We start from the raw sequence: 23180 nt of genomic DNA, 5'->3' as shown, positions 1-23180 counted from the left end.
GAATGTAGACAATTGACTGCAACAATTGTCGCATCAATACTTGAGATAATAATATACTGTATATATTTATAGTTATACGCACAAACACACACACACACACAGATATATATATATAATATGGATTTTGTAGTCTACAGCCCAGGAGATGCGTGAAAAAAAACCTAGGCTAGCAAAAAAAGCTTGTAAAGTGACTGATTGATTAGCTGTGTAAAGGGGGAAAAAATTAAAACAATATTGTTCTAATATGCGATAGGATTAACCTATATCCCAGGTCAAATGAACAAAGATGTTTGTATTCCTCCTGTTTCAGTTTTAGAGCTCTAGAATAACCCTATCCTAGAATAAATATTTTTGAATATAATTACTGTTTGTAAAGGTAATATTGTAATAAAATGTTTCCTGTTATGCTGCTACATGTGATCTCTAAAATCAAATACATTTTAAAGAAAACACATTAAACTTAATTTACCTTTTTTTTTTGCACTTATAGCCATATAATCTCCTATAGAAATAAGGCAGTCTGCTAGCATGTATTTAAAAACTAATTTCATTAAAATGTACAACTGTGTAAATATATTAGAATTCAACCTTATGTATTGATCATTTAATTTATGATCTTAATATACAACCTTTTGCTAATTGGAGTGTTCTCATCTAAAATGATGAAATTTTCTATAACAAACGAATTGCCAAGAAAAGCCTTAATCTCACTTTTGGTAAGAATGACAAAATCTCCCTGTTATGATAACTAATAACATTTGTTGCAAAATTAAAATGATATTTGATTAATTCATGGAATTGATCATGAACATTTCAGGAACATAAATTTTCATCCATTACTTTGCTGGATCAGAATAAGCTTTCAACCAAAGATAAAGTAAATGGCTATTTCTGCTGTTGAGAGGCCTACTCTTCATCTTGCACTAATGAATTGCAGAAATTAATTAACCAGTTTATGAAGAAGAGTTTCCTTCTCCATATTCCTTAATCACCAGAAAATCTCAAGTTCTTTTTCTGCTCTCAATATTACAATTGCATGAACCTAAATAATGCCATCTTCTTTTAATCTTTGGTTGTGTGTTACTCTATTTCTTCAAAAATGTGTTACCTTTCATGAAACATTTATAAACATACCAAAATACAGTGATAATCACCTTCCTGTTATCGTTATTCAAAAGACCCAAGTTACAAAATGTTACAAAGCTCAGAGACTACAGAACCTGAAATCTGGAAGAAATCATCAATGTAAGAATGAAGAATAGATGAAGTAAGCAAACACCTACCCCAGTAACACAACAAACCTACCATCAGGGCTAACATATAGCTTCCAATTCATCTAGTTCCATACTGAATTTTAGTCTAGTTCTAAGACACTTGGTGACCAATATATTGAATGAACAAGAGAGCCAAACACAGAGAACAATCTACTGGCAACTCTACGTCATGCTTTAGCCGCGGGATACCAAGTTCCTTACTCAAATTGCAGATCTACTGTTAGATTCTGGGCTGCTAAACCTCAAACGTCTTGGTCCTCCCATTCCAAATTAGTACATCCATATTTTAAAACTGAACTTGTAACCTCACACTTGTTAAATAAGTAGAAATTAGTCCCAGTCGTCTGATGAGTTATTATCTTTTGCTTCAGTATGCCAAGTGAATTACAATTAAACTGAGCATATACATAAATCTGCTTTCCCTCTAGTCCAGTCAACACATTATTGTTGCAAGGCACTGATATCTGCCCGAATCCTGACGTTATCACGTGAATTGCACAAGTAGCATATTTAAGCAGAAATAATGAAGCTATGCTTTTCCCAAACATTAAAAATAGAACAAATTCAGGAAATTTATGTAATCTTATGTGCTCTATGCAATCCATCTTGAGATATCATTAACCAAAACCTGAAATATATTCTTTCTAATTGTGCAGTACTGTACTACCTCCCTCCCTCCCTCCCTCCCTCTCCCCTTCACACACACACTCACACACAACTTTGGACTGGTCATCATCCAGTTGATTCATTTGAGTTGCTTTTTAATAGGAAAATGTAAACATTCACCAGTCATTTTTGACAGGTACAAATACTACATCTAAATGTAATGAAACAGAATGGTATGGAAATATGGTGCATTTCCTAATAATCCCCAACTCTGATCTCTGTAATGTCTTGTGTAAAGTAATAAGAGGCTGCCTTTGTGTCTACTTTAGAATTATGGTAGAACACTCAGCAGCCAGACTGGTTCCTGCCCAAACTCAAAGAGACAACATTACACTTGTACTAAAAACCTTACCCCGCTTGCCAATTTGTTCCTAGAGGAACGACTATGTGCTGTTTATTAACTTGGACAGCCTCGCATCATTTGGATCTAGGCTATCTGAGACAAGACATTCCAATTTGATCCCTCTCTATATCCCCCCACTGCTGCCTACTAAGTCATCCATGGAGGTCTGTTGATGGTTGCCAAGGTTCATCTGTTGGCATCTCCGAATTGATCTTTTTCTATGAGCACCCCAGACAGATGGAATGCATTCCTTATTGGATTAAGAGATCTAATCAATTTGTTAGTTTTTTTAAAAAAAAGACAACAACCACATCTTTTAAAAATAGTTAAATTTAAGGGTATGAATGGTTGGTTTAATTCTTTTTTAAAAATATTTCAGGATTAATTTCTGTTATCTTTTAAAGTTGGACTACCAAGTATGATAAGTAAACAAATAAAAATTAAAAAATTGAAAGACTGATAAAGTAACAACAATAATAGCAGTAGTTGACAAAATTAGATTATTTGACATCACAACATTTTATTTTCACATATCAGCTTTGCTGGGGAAATACAAATAAGCATTATATAGCAATGTTTAGACAATTTTGAACTGAATTTGACCAGTTTAAATTGACTTGAAACAACTGGAATTAGTGTTCTTAAAAGAAACCAAATAAATAAATAAATAAAATAACTTCTTACTTGTCTGAGGTCAATGAATGCTAATTGCAAGGTTTCTCCATGGAATCCAGGTACAGGCTCAGAACTTGCAAACACTGAAAAGAAACAACAAGAGTTTGTGAAAGAAATGTCAGGAAGACTCTAGATTTGATACATTCTATGATTCTTACTGAGACACTGTATGTGTGAGAGAGGGGGGGGCACATAATTGTCTTAATTTCTTAGGAAAACAGAATAAATTTGAAATCTTATTTTATTTATATTGGATTTAAGGATTATAAATTATGAATTAATTGTTAATTACTTTGTATTCCTCATTAATAGGAAGAATTAGCCAGATTTACACAGAATGGTAAATCAGCATTCGGGGGGGGGGGGCGGGGGGAATCTTGGTTTACTGGAATTGGGCTACATGAAACAACAATTTCTTCCAGGAAATTACATATTCACGAAGACCGTTTCAAAGAAAGAATATATACTATATAAACATTTTATTGAATGAATGCTTTAATATATTCAATGATGTCTGCTAGCTAAAAAGCCTATTTTTACTTCAACCATTTCTGGAGCTTTCGGGGGGATCTATCAAACAGGAAATCAGGTATATAAGGATGCAGAAAAAAGATGCAGTAAGAGAAGAGTTACACGAAGGGACTAATGAGACTGGGAAGGATTCAGATGAAGCAGCTAACCCAGAATTCTTGCAAGACAGAATATTCAGTACCTAACCATCTATAACACATGTTCAATTCAGTTCTTAGATTCATGTTTTATAAAGGGAATATAAAGAGAATGTCAAAGAAAAAAAAAGCTAACAATTATTAAAATAATTTAAGCAATTATAGGTAATCCTAATTTAGTGACCATTCACAATTATGAAGGTGAAGATAAATAACTTCATGGCCAATCCTTGAATTTATGACTTGTGCAGATATGTATCAGCTCATAGTCAGACTGACTATCTGAAGAAATTTTGAATGTGAAATTGAATATCAGTCTTATGTATCCAAAAACATAAAGGAGTAAATGAATCAAGTTCATAAATTCCATTACAGTATATTTAAGAAGGTATATATTTATGTTTGGGAAGAATTCTTGCAATCCATCATCATGATTCAACAAGATGAAAACAATTGAGCAATTTTCTGTCGGAGTTAATTTCCAAAGGATTTGCCCTTTTTTTGCAGCAGAAATATTAAAAAGATTTTGAGTATTTAAAAGTCCAAAATGTATTATTCCATAAACTTTGAGTCAAAATTACAGAATTTAATTTCTTTAAATCCACTACTACACTAATAATTAAAAGCAACATTTTCTTTTGTTATAATAAATGTTCAAGTTACCAGCAGAGGGAGACACAAGAAAGTTTGGCTCAAATCAATTTAATAAAATATACTCATCTGAAATGCTTGGCATGTAACAAATATTTGGATATTTATATTATTTTTACCAATTAAGAGTTTTCATTTGGCTCACGCACAATTCTGTTCAAAGTTGGGATCATTACTAAGACAAAAAATGTTAATGAATTCAATTAAATAACAAACATAATGTCACACTCTTAGGTGGCTTAATTTCTCAGAATCGTCCTTAGAAAGCTCCTCTATCCTAGCAAATAAAATTCTAGGAAAGCCTCAACAATGGCAACAAATCATCAGAGCCAATAGTCTTTTACAAGATCCGCAAGGAAAAAACCCCAAAATGCAGCATCACAGATATGTAGTTAGTGTTTCTCAATCCAAAAGCAAACCACAACATCAAAAAAGGGAATCCAGATTCCACAATGCTTCGAATAACCGATTAGCCGGTCTCGTGGATTTCTGGCTTCCATAGTTTATACATTCAAGGCATGCTTTTTATTCAGAATTTGCATACTTACATTCACACTGTATGACATCTAAATTAAATTGCTGAATAGCTCCCATGCTGATCTGTTTCAAGTCACTATCCAACAGCATCTGCATCAGAGAAGTTGAGAGATGCTGGCAAGCAGACATACAAGCGGTCTGAGCTACTTTTCCCTATTAAAGAAAAGGCAATACATTACGGAAATAAACTGGCACCTCTTGTCACAAAGATCTCCCAATTCTCCCTCCCCTCCCCCCAGCATTAATTCAACTCAAGACAATCAGATAAGGAATGCTTGGCTTTGTTTCACAATAATCGTTTCCCTTGGATGCTTGAGCCAACATCCAAGAATTTTCAAATAGACAAAAATGGCTAAGATATTATTTTTCTTGTTGCTGTTCTTTAGTCTTGTGAAAACATTAGGGGGCAAAAATGGTCTTGATATTTACAGGATATTACTACAGATGTCCCTGGAAGCTATATTATTTTCTGCCAAAATCCTCAGTTGCTTTCCTCCCGATCCAATATTTTGTGTGTGTGTGTAAGTGGGAGGATTCTAAATATTAAAAAATGACCAACTTGCATGAAGCTATCAAGATATTCATAACTGTACAAAGACATTTCATATTAACAGTTTAAGTCCCATTGGCCAGTAGCTAATAAAAAGAGTACAGAAGTAGTGGGTGGGAGAAAATACAAAACTTTTGGTGGGTGGGTGTGTTTCCAAGAAAGGAAGCTCCATTCATTTTAGTGAACTTATGTTTTAGTAATTGACCAATTCAGATGTAAGCTAAAGAAACAGTGTGTCAACTATTAGCAAACATTGCACTTTGCTAAGTAACTTAGGCTCCTTCTAATTTCAAGATTAAAAAAAAGTCTTTTCCTTACAACAACCATAATAGGCTTATCAGTCATCTGGCCATATAAACTAATCTATAAATTTAAGTTTTGTAGCCTTCCACAGTGAATTCTTGTGCATCTTTATTTAATACTAAATTGCATCACAATTCTTTACACAATCCGGGAATAAGCACCACAGGATATTTGCATATGGATTTAGGTTGTGTTTTTGGATTGTTTAAAGTTCAGAACGAATCAGGTCAATCCATGGAGACGATTGTAATGGCTGATCTCAAAAAGGTAAGAAGAGTCAGACATATTAGTTGGATGAAAAAACATTGGAAAATACCAAGGCTTTACACTAGATTGGGAAGTTGAGAGAATGTACCGATACTGCTGCAGAGAAAGCTATGTGAGTAGTTCATGTAATCCCCAGAAATGAACATGACCAGTCTGTTTATTTTATCTTGTGATATGAAGCTTCCAGAGGAAAAAAATGGAATAATGTAGAATAATGTAAACATAAGGGTGTTTCTGGATAGGATATTTTATACTAGAGTAAGTAGTCCTCAATTTATGACCATAACTGAGCCTGCAATTATGGTCATAAGTCACTGTGGTTGTTAGGTTGGTCACCATATGACCATGCCCGATCTTACAACTTTCTTTGTGGTGGTCATTAAGCAAATACAATTGTCAAGAGAACACCAACAATCATTAAGCATCCAATGGGAAGTTTTGCTGGAAACTAAAAGTAAATGCTAGAAACCGGCAAAAAAAAATGTCAAAATTTGCCGTGTGACCACAGGACTCTCTAAATGGTTGACAAGATTCCAGTTGGTTGTCGAGGACTACATGTAAATGGTGTGTCAAAAGACATTTCACGATTATTCACACTTTTTAAAATAAGTGGTTTTGTGGCAAGAAAATCCTTGAAGGAACCAATTTGAAACAGAAAAAATCCCTCAAATGAGAAGGGATAATGGCAAAACCACAGCCTCCTTGTGGCTTGCATACATAGAGATTAAGCAAGTGGTCTCACAGGAAAACAATATACTAAAATGAATCAATATTTTCAAACCAATTTAGCATTTATATGTTCCCAACTATAACAAAATATTAAAAGTATATCTTTAGGAAATTCTACCTATTTTGCTCCTTGGTATTTATTTGTGGGCAATACATATAGTATCACGTAAGCCATAATGGCTATGTCACACTTCAAAAATTATTTGGAAAAATGTGCAGACATTTTGCGTCTCTGCTCTTCATTAATATAGTCCAGCCTTTTTCAGGCCTCCAGAACATACAGCTGCTTAGAGTTTAATGAGTGTCATCTTGTTATTCAGACTCCTGTCAAAGCTTCAAGAAAGTTGGGTTATTTTAATGAGTACCAGTAGTGTTGTGGTCACGCAAGCTCCAAAGTACTTCTTCCAAATCATGTTTGAAGCATGTACCTACTATAAATCTTCAGCAAGCTCTACAGGCCGCTTCTAAGGTGTCTTTTTGTTGCTCATTCAAAAATTGAATTTTTTTTCCTAAAACTATACAGCGACTGAAACAAGCCAACTACCAAAAGCCAGCTATCAATCAAACATATAAAAAGTGAATACACAATCCGCATGCTTAAACAGCTGCCAAAGTCACTCATAATTACACTAACAGACATGCAGTGCTATTCCCCAAATGGAACAGTATCAATATGAATGAAAACAGAGCCTTGAAGGGGAGGGATAGAAGGAAAGATAAGAATCAATAGGCTTAACTGAATTATGAGATAACACATTTAAGATACAAATTGGAAGTCTTATTTTGATTGAATCAAACAAGTGCACCTTTTGATGTAATGCAGGGCTCTGTGAGATTAGTCCCATGTTTTATGTAACAGATTGGCTTTGATGCCTTTGCAGTATTTTATTTACTTGTATCCCGCCTTTATTATTTTTAGAAATAACTCAAGGCAGCAAACACATCCAAGATGCCTTCCTCCTCCTATTTTTCCCACAACAACAACCCTGTGAGGTGAGTTGGGCTGAGAGAGTGTGACTGGCCCAAAGTCACCCAGCTGGCTTTCATGGTTAAGGCGAGACTTGAACTCACCATCTCCTGCTTTCTAGCCTGTTGCCTTAACCACTAAACCAAACTGGCTTAGATATAAAACATATATCATGTGACATATATAAAGAATAAAATATCGCCGATCCCCAAACTAGCAACCAATTAAACCTCGTTAACATTTTATTGCTATATATTGATGTATTATATTGCGTTTCCTGTTTGTCTTCCAACCTAGGCATTCAGAGTTTTCAGATCAATGTATTAATAGTAGTGGAGCACAAGGTAATGGTTACAATGCATGATCCAAGAGAAGCTACAAGGCTTTTTTTTTAAGTCGAGTTTCATAAATGTACATCAAGTGCATGTTTTATGATGATAGACAAATGCTAACACCCTATTCAAAGAAGCAACAGAACTGCTTTCAACTATGCACTCTGACTACAGGCTTATTGCTGTTATGGCATTAACAAACACATGCACAAGGAGAAAAAGTTTGTATTATCTCTATTTGAGATAACCAGGTTTTTATCCTGGCAAAAATAAAAAAAAAGCAAGCCCTAAAATTTAACCATAAGCTAGAAGGCTACATAATATACTAGAATAATTTTGTTCGGGTCTGTGTACGTTTATACATGTAAAATTACACTACACATTTTTTAAAAAAATATAACTCTTCCAAGTTGAAAATATAGCTGTTAAATTCATTTATTTATGAAACTATTAATCCAAATTCACGTTGAAGAATTTAGCTCTCTGTACTTTATTGCTTAGGCTTATCACATTTATGTTTGAAACAAACTAAAAATAAACTTATTCTATATAATGCATATATGAATCCATTAATGTAATATTGCTTTTTGAATTATTGTTAAGTTGCACCCAAATCATTTGTAATAATAAATACTAAATTTATCGGTGATGTTTCCTCAACACCAAGTATGTAATGACTATTACTATCTCATCACTTCTAACATTCTTGCATTTATTTGTCGGTTTCAACTATCTCTACATTTTGTTTTACCTTTGCAAAGCACAAGCAATAAGGCTTTTGACACATAAAAATAACACCTGCTACAAAATATAACACCTAGAATCCCCCCTCTTCTTCACATCTGCTAAAGACCACATTGGTAAAAGGAGAAAATCCTCGGACAAACGTCTTATATTTCAAAGCTGCTTGTAAAAGAGAATCTGCTGACATGTTAAATCTTTTCTGTACTGCCCCAAAGCTTTTCTCTTAGGAACAATTGCTGTAAAGAAACATTCGGCCCTTAGGAAATTCCCAAAGGGTCAGCCATATGCATCCTTCCATGGCACCTTGGTGGTGGTGCTTTCTCGGCCTACGCTCGATGTCTCAAAAGCAGCTTTCATCATTCAGTGGGATGTCAGTCAATATGATTTATGGACTGCATTCAACAAAGTCAGAGCACATAGAATGAGAAATATGACTACAATCTCCTAATTTGTTTTGTATTGAGCCACTTAAGAGTCAAAGAGCTGATGTCAGACTGAGACCAGCAACACAATTAACCAGCCGGTGACAGATTCATCCATCCTCCCTGCCAGGCTGTGCCAATCAAGGACAGCATGAAACGACATTTGGAAGGATCAGTAAGAAAGTCCTTTCTCTAAGTAGGCAATGTGGGCTTCTGATGGACAGTTTTTGACTATAGCTTGCAGAGCACTATCACACTTCATCCAATAGCCCCCCGCTGCAAGCTGTGAAATAAGGCTTTTACTGCCAATCATAGAAACAATAAAACACAGTCCCACAATCCCCAGGCAAACAGCGAACAACAAGACTTGTCTGTTAGCTCTGACAGTCTAGCTTCATTGTTAATTTAACAATATTACATGACACATTAAGGGGAAGCTTCTTTCACTGCCTTAAACACAAAATTCAAATTCAGATATTTAAGTGTGTATCTTAAAATGGATATTCTGGTGACGGGGAGAATTAAAATAGTTTGATCAATGATAACAAAAAATGTAACCTTCACTAATGATGAATATGTTTGCCACTGTGTTGGGCAATAACTGATAAACACAGTGTCCGTTCTCCTGTACTAAATGAAGTTTAATAAGCACCTAAAGATGATTGGCTGACAAAAAATAATGAGGATGTATTTATATGAACGCATAACAAGGTAATATGTAGGCAGGCTTTTTTAGATGCACAACTGTGATCTTTTGGACAAAGGACAAATTTCACCAAGAACAAGAATGCTTACTATTCAAATAAAGCAATCCTGAAAAGACTGTTAACACATACTAAATCTCCTTAATTTCTCCCTTTTTTTTTCCAAACAAATTTTAAGATTTATTTAAGAGGGAAAAAATATCCATTATATTTGAAGTCTTTCAGAATGATTCTAAACCACATAAGAACTGATGACAGAATGTATTTCCATAGCTACCAACTTGCACATCAAAACATCTGTTGATCTTTATTTCTGAAGATCTACAATGTGAAGATAAATGCATCCTATAAAACACATAGCAGTACCGGGAGATGACTTCCGGCCCCTGAAGGCGACGGATGTGTGCGTCCGCTGCTTGTCTTCTCAGTGGCCTCCTTTTAGGAGCACAGGGGGCCTTGGAGGGGCTCCCTGCTGCAGGGCGGCTTGTTGGGACCCCCTGGATCGGCGGCAGCCACAGGGGGGGTCTCCAACTTCACCCCAGGAGCCAGGGAGCGTGGGGGGTGTGCGGCGGCGCTGTCATGTCGCTGCGCGCCTTTGCCGAGCGGAGCCTGGAAGGAAATAATCAATTGGATGCTACAGCTGAAATGCGGTGAGGTGGGAAGTTTCCCTCAATCTCTTTTTAAGCTACTCAATTTATGAACAGCAGCCTTTTAAAATCCTGGTTTCAATCTTTTGAAGTGTTAAGATTGGAGGGGGGGTTCACCCCCTCGGAAAAGCGGCATTCGGAATATCTCTCTCTCTCGGAGGAGAGAGAGAGAGTTAAAAGTTACTTTCACTTCCTCTAAGCAATGGGAGAATGACTTTTGGCTACAATTGCAAGAGATGACTGCTGAGTTGATTCTTTTAAACTATTCTATTGAAACTTTGGACATGTTGCTTTCTGATCTCCTGTGAAGGCGGAACCAAGATGGCCAACTTCCTCCTTCTTCTTTGCTCCTATGAATGAAGTTTCCCTTTTGAAAGAATTTCTGGCTTTGTATTATTCCACACCCTAGAGATCTCCAGGAGCCTCTCCTTTCATGTATCTCCCTTGGATTTGGAACATTTGATTTATATCACCTGGCGTGGAGCTGTATAGGAAGACTAACTTTCTCTTCTGGGCTTGCTTGCCTCACGATCTCTCCCAGCTGTGTTTTTCCACAGACGCCATTTCTTTTGTATAGACTTATAGCTATCTCGGAACTTAATATGGGTCCTAAAAAGCCACTGCATGGTAAGGCATCTTCGGCCCCAACATCTTCTACGTCCAGCCTGATTACACAACAGACACAATTGGCTTCATTTCTACAACCTAAAACAACTGAAGAGAGTTCAAAGGATTTATCTCTTGCCCAAATGTTTCAAACTATCATGAAGGGACAAGACGAACTGAAAAAACAACTGGCAGACTTAAACGACCAGCTTAGAGAAACGCAACAACAAGCAACAAAAAATAAACAGAGAATAGGTGTGCTGGAGAAGGACGTGACTGGGATGAGGGAAGAGATTAAGACAATTCAGAAGGGGAACATAGAATTTGAAAATCATATGATAAAGGTGGAATTTGAAAGAATGTCCTTTTTTCTTAGATTTCAAAACTTGCCAGAGACAGAGAATGAAGACCTTAAGGAGATTATGACTACAATTTTAGCAGAATACATTAAAAGAGATAAACAACAGCTATGATGGGATATTGATTTGATTTATAGGACCAATTCAGCATACGCCAGAACACACAATGTTCCAAGGGAAATACACGTTAAATTTCTTAGAAAGACCACAAGAGATGAGGTCTTAGGAGCTCAAAGGGTGGGACAATTTAAATATAAAGACAAAGAAATAACCATTCTTAAACAAATTCCGAAGAAAGTAAGAGATAAGAGGAAGAAATATTCCTCTTTATCAAAGAAATTATATAATAAAGGAATTTGGTTTAGATGGTTAGTGCCAGAAGGAATGCTGATTTTCTGGGAGGGCAGTAGAATTAGAATTAATACAGTTGTGGAGGCGGAGGCCTTCATTAAAAAACACAGTGCCCTCCTACATGAAATAGGGGACAGTACACAAGATATGAAGGAGGGAGGGGCTGTGGCTCCGCCAGCAGACAGGGGGGAGGATGCAACAGAGAGAAGACTCAGGTCACAAAAATGAGTTTGAAACATTATTGCAATTGTTGTTATAATGTAACTGTTGGAAGTGACATAAAAGACGATTGAATATATTGATGATATAATGTAAAACAAAAAGCTGCCAATGTCTATCTTTAATTTTTTTGATGTTTTTTTTTCTGTAAAAGTTGTGAGATTTGGGGGGATTTCTACCTTTCGCATGATGTAGCTGTCAAAATTTTCTATACCTATGTACCCTTTTCCTACAAATATCTGTAAAAACCAATAAAATTCTTTTTTTTAAAAAAACACATAGCAGTACCAACACCAGCCAAATGGTCCACAAGCACTGATAACAATTCTGAAATAGAAAACCAATTAGCCCTTGCAAATTATCTTGGTTATAAGGTCCAGTCCAAGGAATATATAAATGAAGAGTTCTGTGGATTTACTTCTCCAACATATGGATGTCTTTTGTAATACTGAACAAATTGTTCAATTTCTTACTGATTGGAAAACAAACAATAATTCCCCATATTATCTTATAAGGTGCACATGGGGAACAAGATACTTTTATAGAAGATCTGACACACAACCAAGAGCAGGAAGAAGTCCCTGTGGATTTTAGCCCACTAGTCGTAGCTGACTTTAGGAGACACTGCTCATCTCTATTTCTTTAAGCCATTGAGCCATTGACATGTGTCCAGCATGACATCCTGCCACAGCGCAAGGCAACCGAGCCACATAATACATTGGAAGCAATATTTCCAATAAAATATAAAGCAGAGGTAGATTATGTATCAACTGGGTTGAACATACGGATAAGTCAATGAGTGCAAAATGAAGTGCCCACATATGAATTTTTAAAAAATGACAATCATCATATAACACCATTGTTACAGAATCTGGGTTATTTGACAGTTTATGTTGGTGATCAGCCTTAAAGTTCCAGATGGTTTGGGGCCTGGTCACCACCTTCAAGACCACTTGATCCAAAGGATGCCTGCAGGAAGTGCTTGGCAAGAGTCCATGCCCTGTATGAAACATAATGACTCACAAGGGACCCTCAGATAAGTATTCCTTGGAGAAGATCCCTCCCATGGAATGTCCTTCAAACAGGCATAAGATCAAAACCCTCACTCCTAGGAAGTTGTTTTTCAAACCGCTTTTTAAATATGCTTTTGGGGATTGAAGTGAGAACAGGAGATATACTAAAACTGAGATGAATATGGAGATGAGTTGTAATTTTTATTATTACGATAGTATTTATTTAATAATCGTAATGTATTTGCTTAAATACCTACAAGATTCAAACATTTGTAATAAATTAATATTCAGCAAAGCAAGGCTAATAAATAAAAGCTTAAGAAGGATGTGAAGACAGCCGTGGTCAATTCTGTGCATTAGTTTTATATAATTGAATATTCTGCAAATTGCTTGGCCATAACAGACAGCATGGATATGTATGAAGGGAAAGCCAGAAACGAGTATATTTGGAACATGCTCTGTTGGGAAAAGTACTTTGTATGATAAAAAATCACCAAAACTAATTTATTGGGCAACTCTTAATAAAAGTTTTAAGAAACAAAGAAAATCTTGTAGAATGACTGGTAGTTTATGTATGACTGAGTTGGGTGCTTTTTCTTTCCTCAAATTCACCTCCACCCCCACACCTATCTTCTGTTATACAAATAGACTCAGATGCTCAAGCAAATAATATTTACCAATCTTCAAATCAGAGGACATTTTGGACATAACAATCGAATGGAATTGAATATCAATGGCTTATATGCTGATTGTTTATCCCATTGACATATCCCATTGACAGTGTAGAAATAATGACATTTTCTACACTGAATCCTGAGGTTATGCTACTATTTAAGAAATGTATGGTGCTATATACTGAGAGCCAGTTTGGTGTAGTGGTTGAAGTGCTGGGCTGGAAAGCAGGAGACAGCGGATTCCAGTCCACCTTTAAGCATTAAAGCCAGTTGGGAGAATTTAGTTGAACTGAACACTTTTGTAATATGAGCAGTATAAAATAATATGGGTCAGTGTTTCAGGGACTGCCTCTCCTTTATTTCTTTTTCTTTTTAACTAGCTAACAATTGTAGTAGTATTTATTTATCTATCAAATTTTGAAACCACCCATCTCTCTCACGCAGGGACATATAAAATATTAAAACACAAAAACATATAAAATTTAAAAAGAGGCAAGGATGATTAAAATTCAGTGTTAAAAATTAGTTAAAAGGCTAAGAGTTTCCTGAATTACAAGATGGACGGCAAATACATTGATAGATAGATAGATAGATAGATAGATAGATAGATAGATAGATAGATAGATAGATAGATAGATAGATAATGAAAAATTAATTAATTTGGATATATCCATTGGATCCACAATATTCAATTAACAAAATTAGGGTGACCTAATACAATTCTTAAAACACCTAAATATATTCTTCATAAAGTTCAAATTCAAATTAGAAATCACCTTTTAGTAAATTAAAACATATTCTCATAAATGTTTGCTATCAGAGCAAAACACAGGTCCATAAATTGTCATAACAATTGATACTTATTTTGAATAAGTGTCAACTTTGAATTCGTTTAATGGGAAGCAAGAAACTTTATTCCTAAAGGAAATGTATGTGCATTGAGCTAATAAGTATCTTTCTCTCTTGGAATAGATCATTAATCCATAAATCCATAGGACAGTAAAAAAATAACTGGGAAATGTTGAATCACAGAAACAACTGCAGCAAAACCTTTAGCATCTGTAAATACAGAATTTACCTAAATACTTTAGTTTCATTATCTATATAAGGGGCATGTCAAAAAACTAAGAGCTATAGAATAAAATGCAGAAACCGATAAAACTAGAATAAAACAAAAGAAGTAACTGTTTCAGGTAATACTTTCTTTGATATTTCCAATTTACAAGTATAATGCAAGCAGGATTTCAATTTAAAGCTGGGATATGCCATTTCTCAAATTTAAAAGGCAAATAACTGCAGCTCTGTCTGAAATTCAAGCTGCTTATAAGAGCACATAAGTGCAAAACTTGGAAGTGCCCATGTTAAAACTGCAATGTAAGTTAGTTCCTGAAATCGAATATATTTGTTAGAACGATAAAAAACTGGAAAAGCAGTCATTTTGCTGCATGGTCAAAATTCACGTATTATTGTCCAGTACAAACTTCTTCTACTTGCGCCTTCTAAATGTTCTTGTCAAAAACTCCTCAAAACAAGCACAATGGAATAAATTCCAAAGCATCTGAAAGCAGCTAATTTAGGAAAATGAGTATATAAAAGAGTCTGTCAGCTAGCACTCTCTGTTTCACGTTATCCATTCCTTTATGACTATATATTCCAATATATCTGCATGTTGCCTCATAAGTATTGGCCAGTTCTTGCCTTGAATACATCAGTTTTCACAATGGAAGAGTGAGAGGAATTATTTAATCTAGAGTGGTAAATAGATCAGTTTTCCTGCTCTCCATTGATACCACTAACATTTGGTTTAAACGGTTAATTTCATGGCTAATTTTTTGCTTATTTTTAAATGCATCAAATTAGATTTATTAAGCATTTACTAAAGATAGTTAAATGTGAAAGTGGTATTATAGTTTTCTCTAACTCTTTCTCCAACTCTTAAAATATTCAGCAAAACATTTTACATAGCTCCCAGCCATTAAATTTGGTTGCTTTAATTTTACACAACTGAATCATATTTTTTAAATTTTTAGTAACTTGTCCTTTTTAAATTACAGTGTGGATATTGAAAATTATGCAAAAATACAGAAATAAATGTGACTTAGATAATGCAACCTAGGCAGACAGAATTCAATTATGCATTAATATAAATGATTCTGCCTATTTAAAAGTTGCAATGGTTCATCAAAATGCAAATATTGTGTTGGACTAAAGTAAAATACTTAAAATAAGCTGATGACCTGAAAATAATTGGGGCACAAATCCTTTAAAGCAATCCATCATCTTTATGAAATACATTTGGGTACAGACATTCTCCTCACTTCAAAAAGCATGTTTTTAAAAGAGGCTAAAACTTTCACCAGCTCTTTATTCTCAGCCACTATCTGGCCATTTTAACCTGATTTCGTATGCACATCCCATAGTTGCATTTTGACACCTGACCTCAAATCCAAGAGGTCTTAAAAGTTTCCTTTGAATGATCTCATTTCAGATGCAACACAGGCTGTATCATGTTTCTATGAGACTTTAAAAAAGTTCCTTCTGCCTTCTGTCCAAAAGACCAGGGTTAGTCTTCAACTTGGATTCCGCATGCTGCTATACAATTTAGCAGCCAGTCAGATCAAACCAAATAGAGGGCTTTATAAATAAGTCACTCAATACTAAAGCAATAAGCCTGCAGGCAGTCCATAGTTAAGTTTTCCAAGGGCATGCTTTTCTTGAGCTTGCAATCTACTTACCGACATGGCTGCATAGTCATTGTTGTTATTCTGAGAACGAAATCAGCAAGGCAATCAAAACAGAAAGTAAATTAAAATACACTTGTCAACATTAAATTACATTTGAGTAACAGAGGTGGGGGAGGGGGGCTGATGGAACCCTCAAGAAAATAAATAATACCTACTTCTAAGGTTTATTTCCTAAATATCTCAACAGTTAAAAATATGATTCGAAATGTGAATGGTTTTTACCTCGTTTTGATAAAGTCAATGAATCCCGCTTGTAATTTGTAAAAGCCTAACAGGTACTTGTCTAATTAATCTAATTTTATTTTATTTTAATAGGTTATCATTTACTCTAAACTGATATTCAGGCATATTAAGGAATAATATAAAGCACAGTACATTAAAATACTCTGCATAAAGTTGTGTTTCTTCCAAAAGAATGGAAAGATTTATCTGGCATGCACTTGAAAAAATTGAGCATCTATTCAATTAGTATGACAACTTTAGAATCTGAATAGATCCAAATTGCTATAGATGGTATACTCATATACATAATGGGTGGGGGATTTAAGTCCCTCTCTTCTAGCAGCCCAACGCTAACCCCTCCATCTCTAGAGCCTCAAGCTCCAAAATTCTCCAGAAGAAAATTCCACAACATGCCATCAACCAAAGGATTAATCATCCAGTTATTTTAAGCTTCCTGTGTGCTCACATCTATTTGTGATCCAATCCTGCCTTGTTATCATCAGTTCTATTCAAGGGCTTTCGCTATTAAAACACACTTAAGGCATTTGTGACAATCTGAAGTAACATTTCATAAAAAAAATATTCTGCCATTACAGTAATTAACAAAGTTTTAAACACTGCTTATTTTCATTACAAGTATGGTCTTTTACTTTATTTTACATCAGTGTTTTTCTATCAAGTGACAACACAGAAAAGGGAAAAGCAACCAAATTTTGAAGAACAAAGCAAATAAAAATGAAAGAATGATTATACAACAATAGCCATGTATGCAGTGTTAACCTTAGGTCATCCTTCTCTGATTCGGAGCCTTTCAAACATGTTGGACTACAAGCCTCATCATTTGCCTCTGAATTGGGATAATGTCCAACATATCTCAAAGAGTATCAGTGGTGGGAAATCTATCATTGATAATGATGATAATGCCATCAAGTTGGTACATTAACTTATCAACTCTTAACTAGCACATAGGTAAACATTCTCCAGAAACATCTGTTCTTACCCTAGCATCTGAAGTCATTGGTATGTATTTAAAAAAAATCGGATATTCATACATAATCTGGATTGCTTTCTTTACTGCATTGCTATTTCAAATTTCATTTCTTAAGACAAAAGTTGAAAAATTATACTTTCCCTCACATTTTAAAATTTTTCTATTGAAAGGAAAGAAGAGAATTCCAACTAAAACCTTAATTCAGTATGGCCATGATATCAATCATTTTATATTCTGAAGATGTAAGTAGGCACAAGTAAAACAAAATTATGGCTGAATATGTTATGTTTGAAAAAGCTAAAAATGTCCAGCTACTTAACTACTCGAGGGTTTCTTACTTGTCTTATAAACCATTATTCCTTATTTTTAGTTGAAGTCAAGTTCCACGATTTTATTTACAGTGTTTGTTGATTTTACTGGCATAGTTAAGTTATAATTTTCAACTATCTTAATCATGGATATTACCCGTGCTTTCTAGAAAAAAAATCCAGATATAATTTTTCTACATACGGAAACCATTAATAAAAATGCTTCTCTAAGTGAAGCTAGATTGATTTGTGATTGATCTCAGGAGGTTTGGAAATTTATCTGGAATAGGATTCGGCAGAAATGAGGAGTCACAGAAATCTTGCTTACTTCACACAATAGCAAAGCCACCGCTTGGCAAAATCTACACCTTTCAAGATCTGTTCTGATGTATATAATATCCTGAAAGTATACTTTTATCAATAAAAAATAATGGTCATAAGCCAAGGGAGAGCAGATAGGGTTTTGTTTCAGATTTAACAGGTGATGTTGCAGGTGTGAGATATACACTGAAAGACCTGTATTTCCGTAATTGCTAAGTGCCTATGAGAAATATTTCAATATTTTAAATTTAACTCAAGTTTTTATTGACTTTTAAGTTAACCAAAGTGTTATCTTAAGTGTGCTATTATTTGTCCTCCTATCCCAACCAAAATATTTATTTCCGTTTAGAAGTTTAAAAAAAAACCTCCTTGTTATGGGAGGTGACGCTGCAGGGAGAGTAAAGCAGGAAAGCATTTTATTTAAATATGGAAAGGTCCCATGAAAGCCCAATATTTACTTTTTTTTTTTTTTTTTTTGTAATAAAATTTTATTGGTTTTTCAAAATTTATAGGGAAAAGGGTAAATGGACAGGTATACAAATTTTGGCAGTTGCAAAGTGTGTGAGGCCCCCCTCCCTCCATACCCATAGCGTACATTTATATATAATGCATTAGTATATAATTGATTATAATCAGCATATTAGTTCTATTATTAAATTCAATCAAATTAAACATTACAATATAAAATCCAAATATAATTCCATTTTCACTTTCGGTCAATTTATAATAATATGATTTTCATATTTATTTCTGTGATCTGAGTCTTCTTGCTATTGCCCCATCTCCCTCCACTGGCAGAGCTCTGGCCCCTCCCGTGTCCTGCGTGTCCGTTGTAGTGTCTGGTGGTTTCTCTAGGAGTGTTTTATTTTTTTCCATAAAGGCCTGCGCCTCTATGGGTGAATTAATTCTGATTCTTGTCTCCTCCCAGAATATCAGCATACCTTCAGGCATCAACCATCTAAACCACACCCCTTTCTGGTATAATTTATTCGCTAATTGCGAATAATTTTTTCTTTTTTCTCTAATCTTCTTAGGGATCTGCTTCAGAATGGTTATCTCCATATCATGATATGTCAATGCTTGCCCCCTTTGTACACCCAGAATTTCATCTCTTGTGGTTTTTCTAAGGAATTTAATGTGAACCTCCCTGGGTAAATTGTGTGTTCTAGCATAAGCTGAGTTCACTCTATAAACCAGATCTATATCCCACCCCATCTGTTGTTTTTCTTTGTGTGTATAGTCAGCCAGAATGTTTGTCATGATGTCCCTTATATTTTCCCCATCTTCTTCTATAACATTTTGAAATCTAAGATAATAGGACATTCTCTCAAATTCTAATTTCATCTGTTGGATGTCAAGATCTTTGTTCCCTTTCTGCACGGCTTCCACCCCCCCCCTCACCTCCTCCACCCCCCCTTCCACAAGATTCAGTCTTTGTGAGTTCTTATATATTTGGGCTTGATTTTCTTTAATTTCATCTTTCATTTCCCTTAACTGTTTCTTGATTTCCTCCTGGCCCTGTAGAATTTGTTGAAGCATTTGTTGAAAGTCCATCTCTGTAGTCTTATGGTGCATCAGTTCTGTTATCTTTGACTGTGTGGCTGGACTGGATGTTGCGGATGTTGGAGCAGAAGTGGCAAAGCCAGGTTTTCCAGGAGGGGGTCTTTTAGATGCCATCCTTTATAACGTTAAAAGTTCAGTCCAAATATGAAGTAAGCAATTAGAAAAGAAGGGTAGCCAGGTGAATCCGGGAGCAGAATAACCAGGCAGAAGAGAATCTCTCCAATAAGTCTGGCAATAGATAGAAAATTTCCCCTAGAAGGTTAAAAAAATACCAATCCACAAGAGGTTCCTCTGGGAGACACGGAGACAAAGACCGGAAGCCTGAATTTTAAAGGTGGAGTCAGGTTTCAGAGTTCATAAAGACAACGGAAGTGTGCCATCTTGCCCTGCCAGTTTTGGGCACAGAGGCGTAACAAAGTTTTAGAAAGTTCCAAAAGTCCTCAAATCATTGTAATATGTAAAATTAAATTGAAAAGAAAATCATCTCAGCCTAAGTGAGGCTTCATTCGTTGGCTCTCCCCCCTCCTCCTTCCCCGGGGGCTGAGAGCAAAATTGTTTCTTGCCGCTTGTCCAAGGGGGGGGGGGGAAACCCCCCTCCCTCCAGCCGCACCTCCAAAATGCTCCGAAAGTTGTTTTAAAGTTTTAAAAGCTGAGTCAAATCTTCATGCAAAGTAAGGGATGAAGAGAGAGGCAACCTCACCGCACCGCAGCTGCTTCCTTCAATTGTAGCATTCTCCAGTCGGCTTGTAGCGAGGCGCGAGGCGTGGAATCGCGATGCGCCCTCCGAGCTTGCTCCCCGGTGCCTTGGGCGCGCGAGAGAGCCCCCGCCGGCTGCCGCCGCTGCAGGAGACCTCCGCGATGCCGCCCCTCCGGCAGGACCCCTCTGCGGGGTGTCCTGTGCCCCCCAAGGAGTGGGGAAGCCCACCGGGGAGCCGGAGCGGGCAAAGAGCTGCCCGTCGCCGCCGCCGCCGGAACCGGAACTCGAAAGCCCAATATTTACTTGATGAGGAAAGCCAATCATTCAGCATTATGATTTCTGTGAGATCTCAGAAAATCATCAACATGAGATCCTATTCTGAATCACTTGGGACTTCTTGTATATTCTCACGTACTAAAGTTAGGGCTTTAGGGAGAGGCCTTAACTGAACCCTTGAACATGTATATTGCATGTAGAAAACACCTCTCTCTTCCCAGTTAAAATATTTTTAGGCGGAATACGCTGGAGAATATATAGAGGAGTCTGTAGATTTGTTAACCATCCTGGAATAAAATATAGCCCGAGATGGACAAGTAATTTTATGCACATATCCATTCCTTCTCTGGAGATTAAACTTTTTTTCATTCACAACTACTTGGGATGTTCTCAGCAGAAAATGGAACTACTCCAACTACAAAGAATATGAAGAAATTTAGTCAGAATAAATGTTTCTCACTTATCCAGAAAGAAGTGTCTTCACATCAATTCTAACCTTGTTTTTCTTAAAATAAATCATTTTTACCCCCGCATTTTCAAGCATGGGAATATGTTTTATATTCTGAGCCTACTGTACGTTTTCATCATATATTTATTTAATAACTTCCTGCATAAGGGTAATTAATAACAAGAAAATATTTGGAATGAAATTGTTTTTCTTCTGAGCTTGCTTATTTTTTCAGACTAGGGATATAAACATATCTCCATATATGACGTAAAATGAGATTTACACCTTCATCTTCTCTGTGTAAAGACCTGGATAAAATTTCCAAATACATTCTCAGATAGAATAACTTCATTTTCCTCCTGGATAACTGCCCTGATCTGCTCTATTTTTGCCATCTTCACAACACGCTGACATGACCTTTCATGCCACAGATTCTACAGAAAAGTTGCAGAATAGCCCTGGTTGAATATGCACCAGTTCAGATCTTGAAAAGAGAAAAGAGTGTTAGCCGTAGAAATCTTCACATAGAAGTGTTCTGTGAACTACACTGTTTAAACATTAGTTCTTTATCTCTCTCCTCCAAAGTGGCTGAAGGGGAAAATCGTGGCAATCTGTAGGTATGTTGGTCTTGTTGTATTCGGGTGTTTTCCCATGTAAGATTGAGATTGTCTTGGCAACATTTCGGCGAGGTCTCACTCGCCATCTTCAGGCTGGGTTTTGGGCTTAAAGCGTGGTCGGAGCTGCTTTAAGTCCAAAACCCAGCCTGAAGATGGCAAGTGAGACCTCACCGAAACAAAGCTTTTCCTAACTCAAAATTCCAGAACAATATTGTTTGATTCATAGGGTATTTTCACATAAGATATGGAAAAAAAAATTGTAGGAGACGAAATGACAAAGTCCAGACTAACAACCAAGACATCACATTGATAATTTCATTTAACTGAGGCACAATATATCTCATCCAATAACACTAACAAAACAATCAAATCATAACTTGAATTTCTAAATAAATGTGAAATAAAAGTTTGTGAGGGAAAAAGTATCAAATAATGCACAAAATCTAAAACATTGACTGACAAGGGCCATTTACACCATACCTGTAAATGTGGTTTTAATATACATTCCCCTACAGTAAACCAGCTAATGTTAAATAAAAGTATATATATATATATATATATTTAATCAAGTTCAATAGTGTCTATTTTAAAAAAACACCTTTTGAAGTTTACAGATATATAAAAATGATTCAGAAGTCTTATTTTACCCCTCCCAGTCCTCATAGTATATAGATTAAGACACATGTGTTATGTTGCTTTTAATGGTCCAAAAATGGGTCCCATTTGATAGGAGCTGTTGGAAACATTCAACCATTCATAAGAAGCAGAAAATGGGTAGAGAACTCAAAAGACTGCCACCTCTTCCTATTGCTAAAGGAAGCATAGAATGCCATTAATTAATTCTAAGTTATTGTTGAGTAGCATTCATTTTTTAAACTAGAGGGTGAATCCTGATAACTCAATACTAATGACATTATTACGGCTAGACTTAATGTGGGCCTTCAAGTGACTATCCAGTCCCCTCACAAATTCTCAGACTAATTTGAGCCTGTAAGGGTGGATGCTGCTCACTGCAACAGGTTTTCTTTTTTTAAAAAGTGCTTAAAGCCAAATGCTCATTTCACTATTTTACTATTTATTGATTTCCTACAATAAGTGATTACTGTTCCCAAATAATGTGCATGACTGTCTAAAAGATGTAAGTTAGTAAGTCCACAGTGTAAAATTATCTACGGTAATTGCCCAAAGTGCTCACTACAAATGGAAAAGGGAAGAAATTGAACGGGATATCCTTGATTTATTGAGCATAGTTGTTGTTTTTCTGATTGATATTATTACTCTTAAGATTTCAG

General features: G+C 35.7%; 1 protein-coding gene across 4 annotated transcripts in view; it reads right to left on the bottom strand.

Annotated features, from left to right (window-relative positions):
* The window catches only part of EXOC6 (exocyst complex component 6), a 105148-nt gene that overhangs the window by 24078 nt on the left and 57890 nt on the right, over positions 1–23180 (bottom strand). For 2 of the 4 annotated variants that reach the window (XM_081953920.1, XM_081953922.1), the window contains exons 19-21: positions 16437–16466; positions 4826–4967; positions 2968–3041 (exon numbers count right to left, since the gene is read on the bottom strand). In XM_081953920.1, coding sequence (XP_081810046.1) covers positions 2968–3041; positions 4826–4967; positions 16437–16466 — 246 coding nt within the window. The remainder of the gene's footprint in view (positions 1–2967; positions 3042–4825; positions 4968–16436; positions 16467–23180) is intronic. The other 2 variants (XM_081953921.1, XM_081953923.1) reach the window with 1 other exon arrangement.

This window comes from Natrix helvetica (assembly GCF_964273705.1).
Source record: "Natrix helvetica genome assembly, chromosome: 5".
NCBI lineage: Eukaryota > Metazoa > Chordata > Lepidosauria > Squamata > Natricidae > Natrix > Natrix helvetica.
Note: the sequence above shows the minus strand (reverse complement) of the source record. Positions and strands in the feature narration are given on the sequence as shown.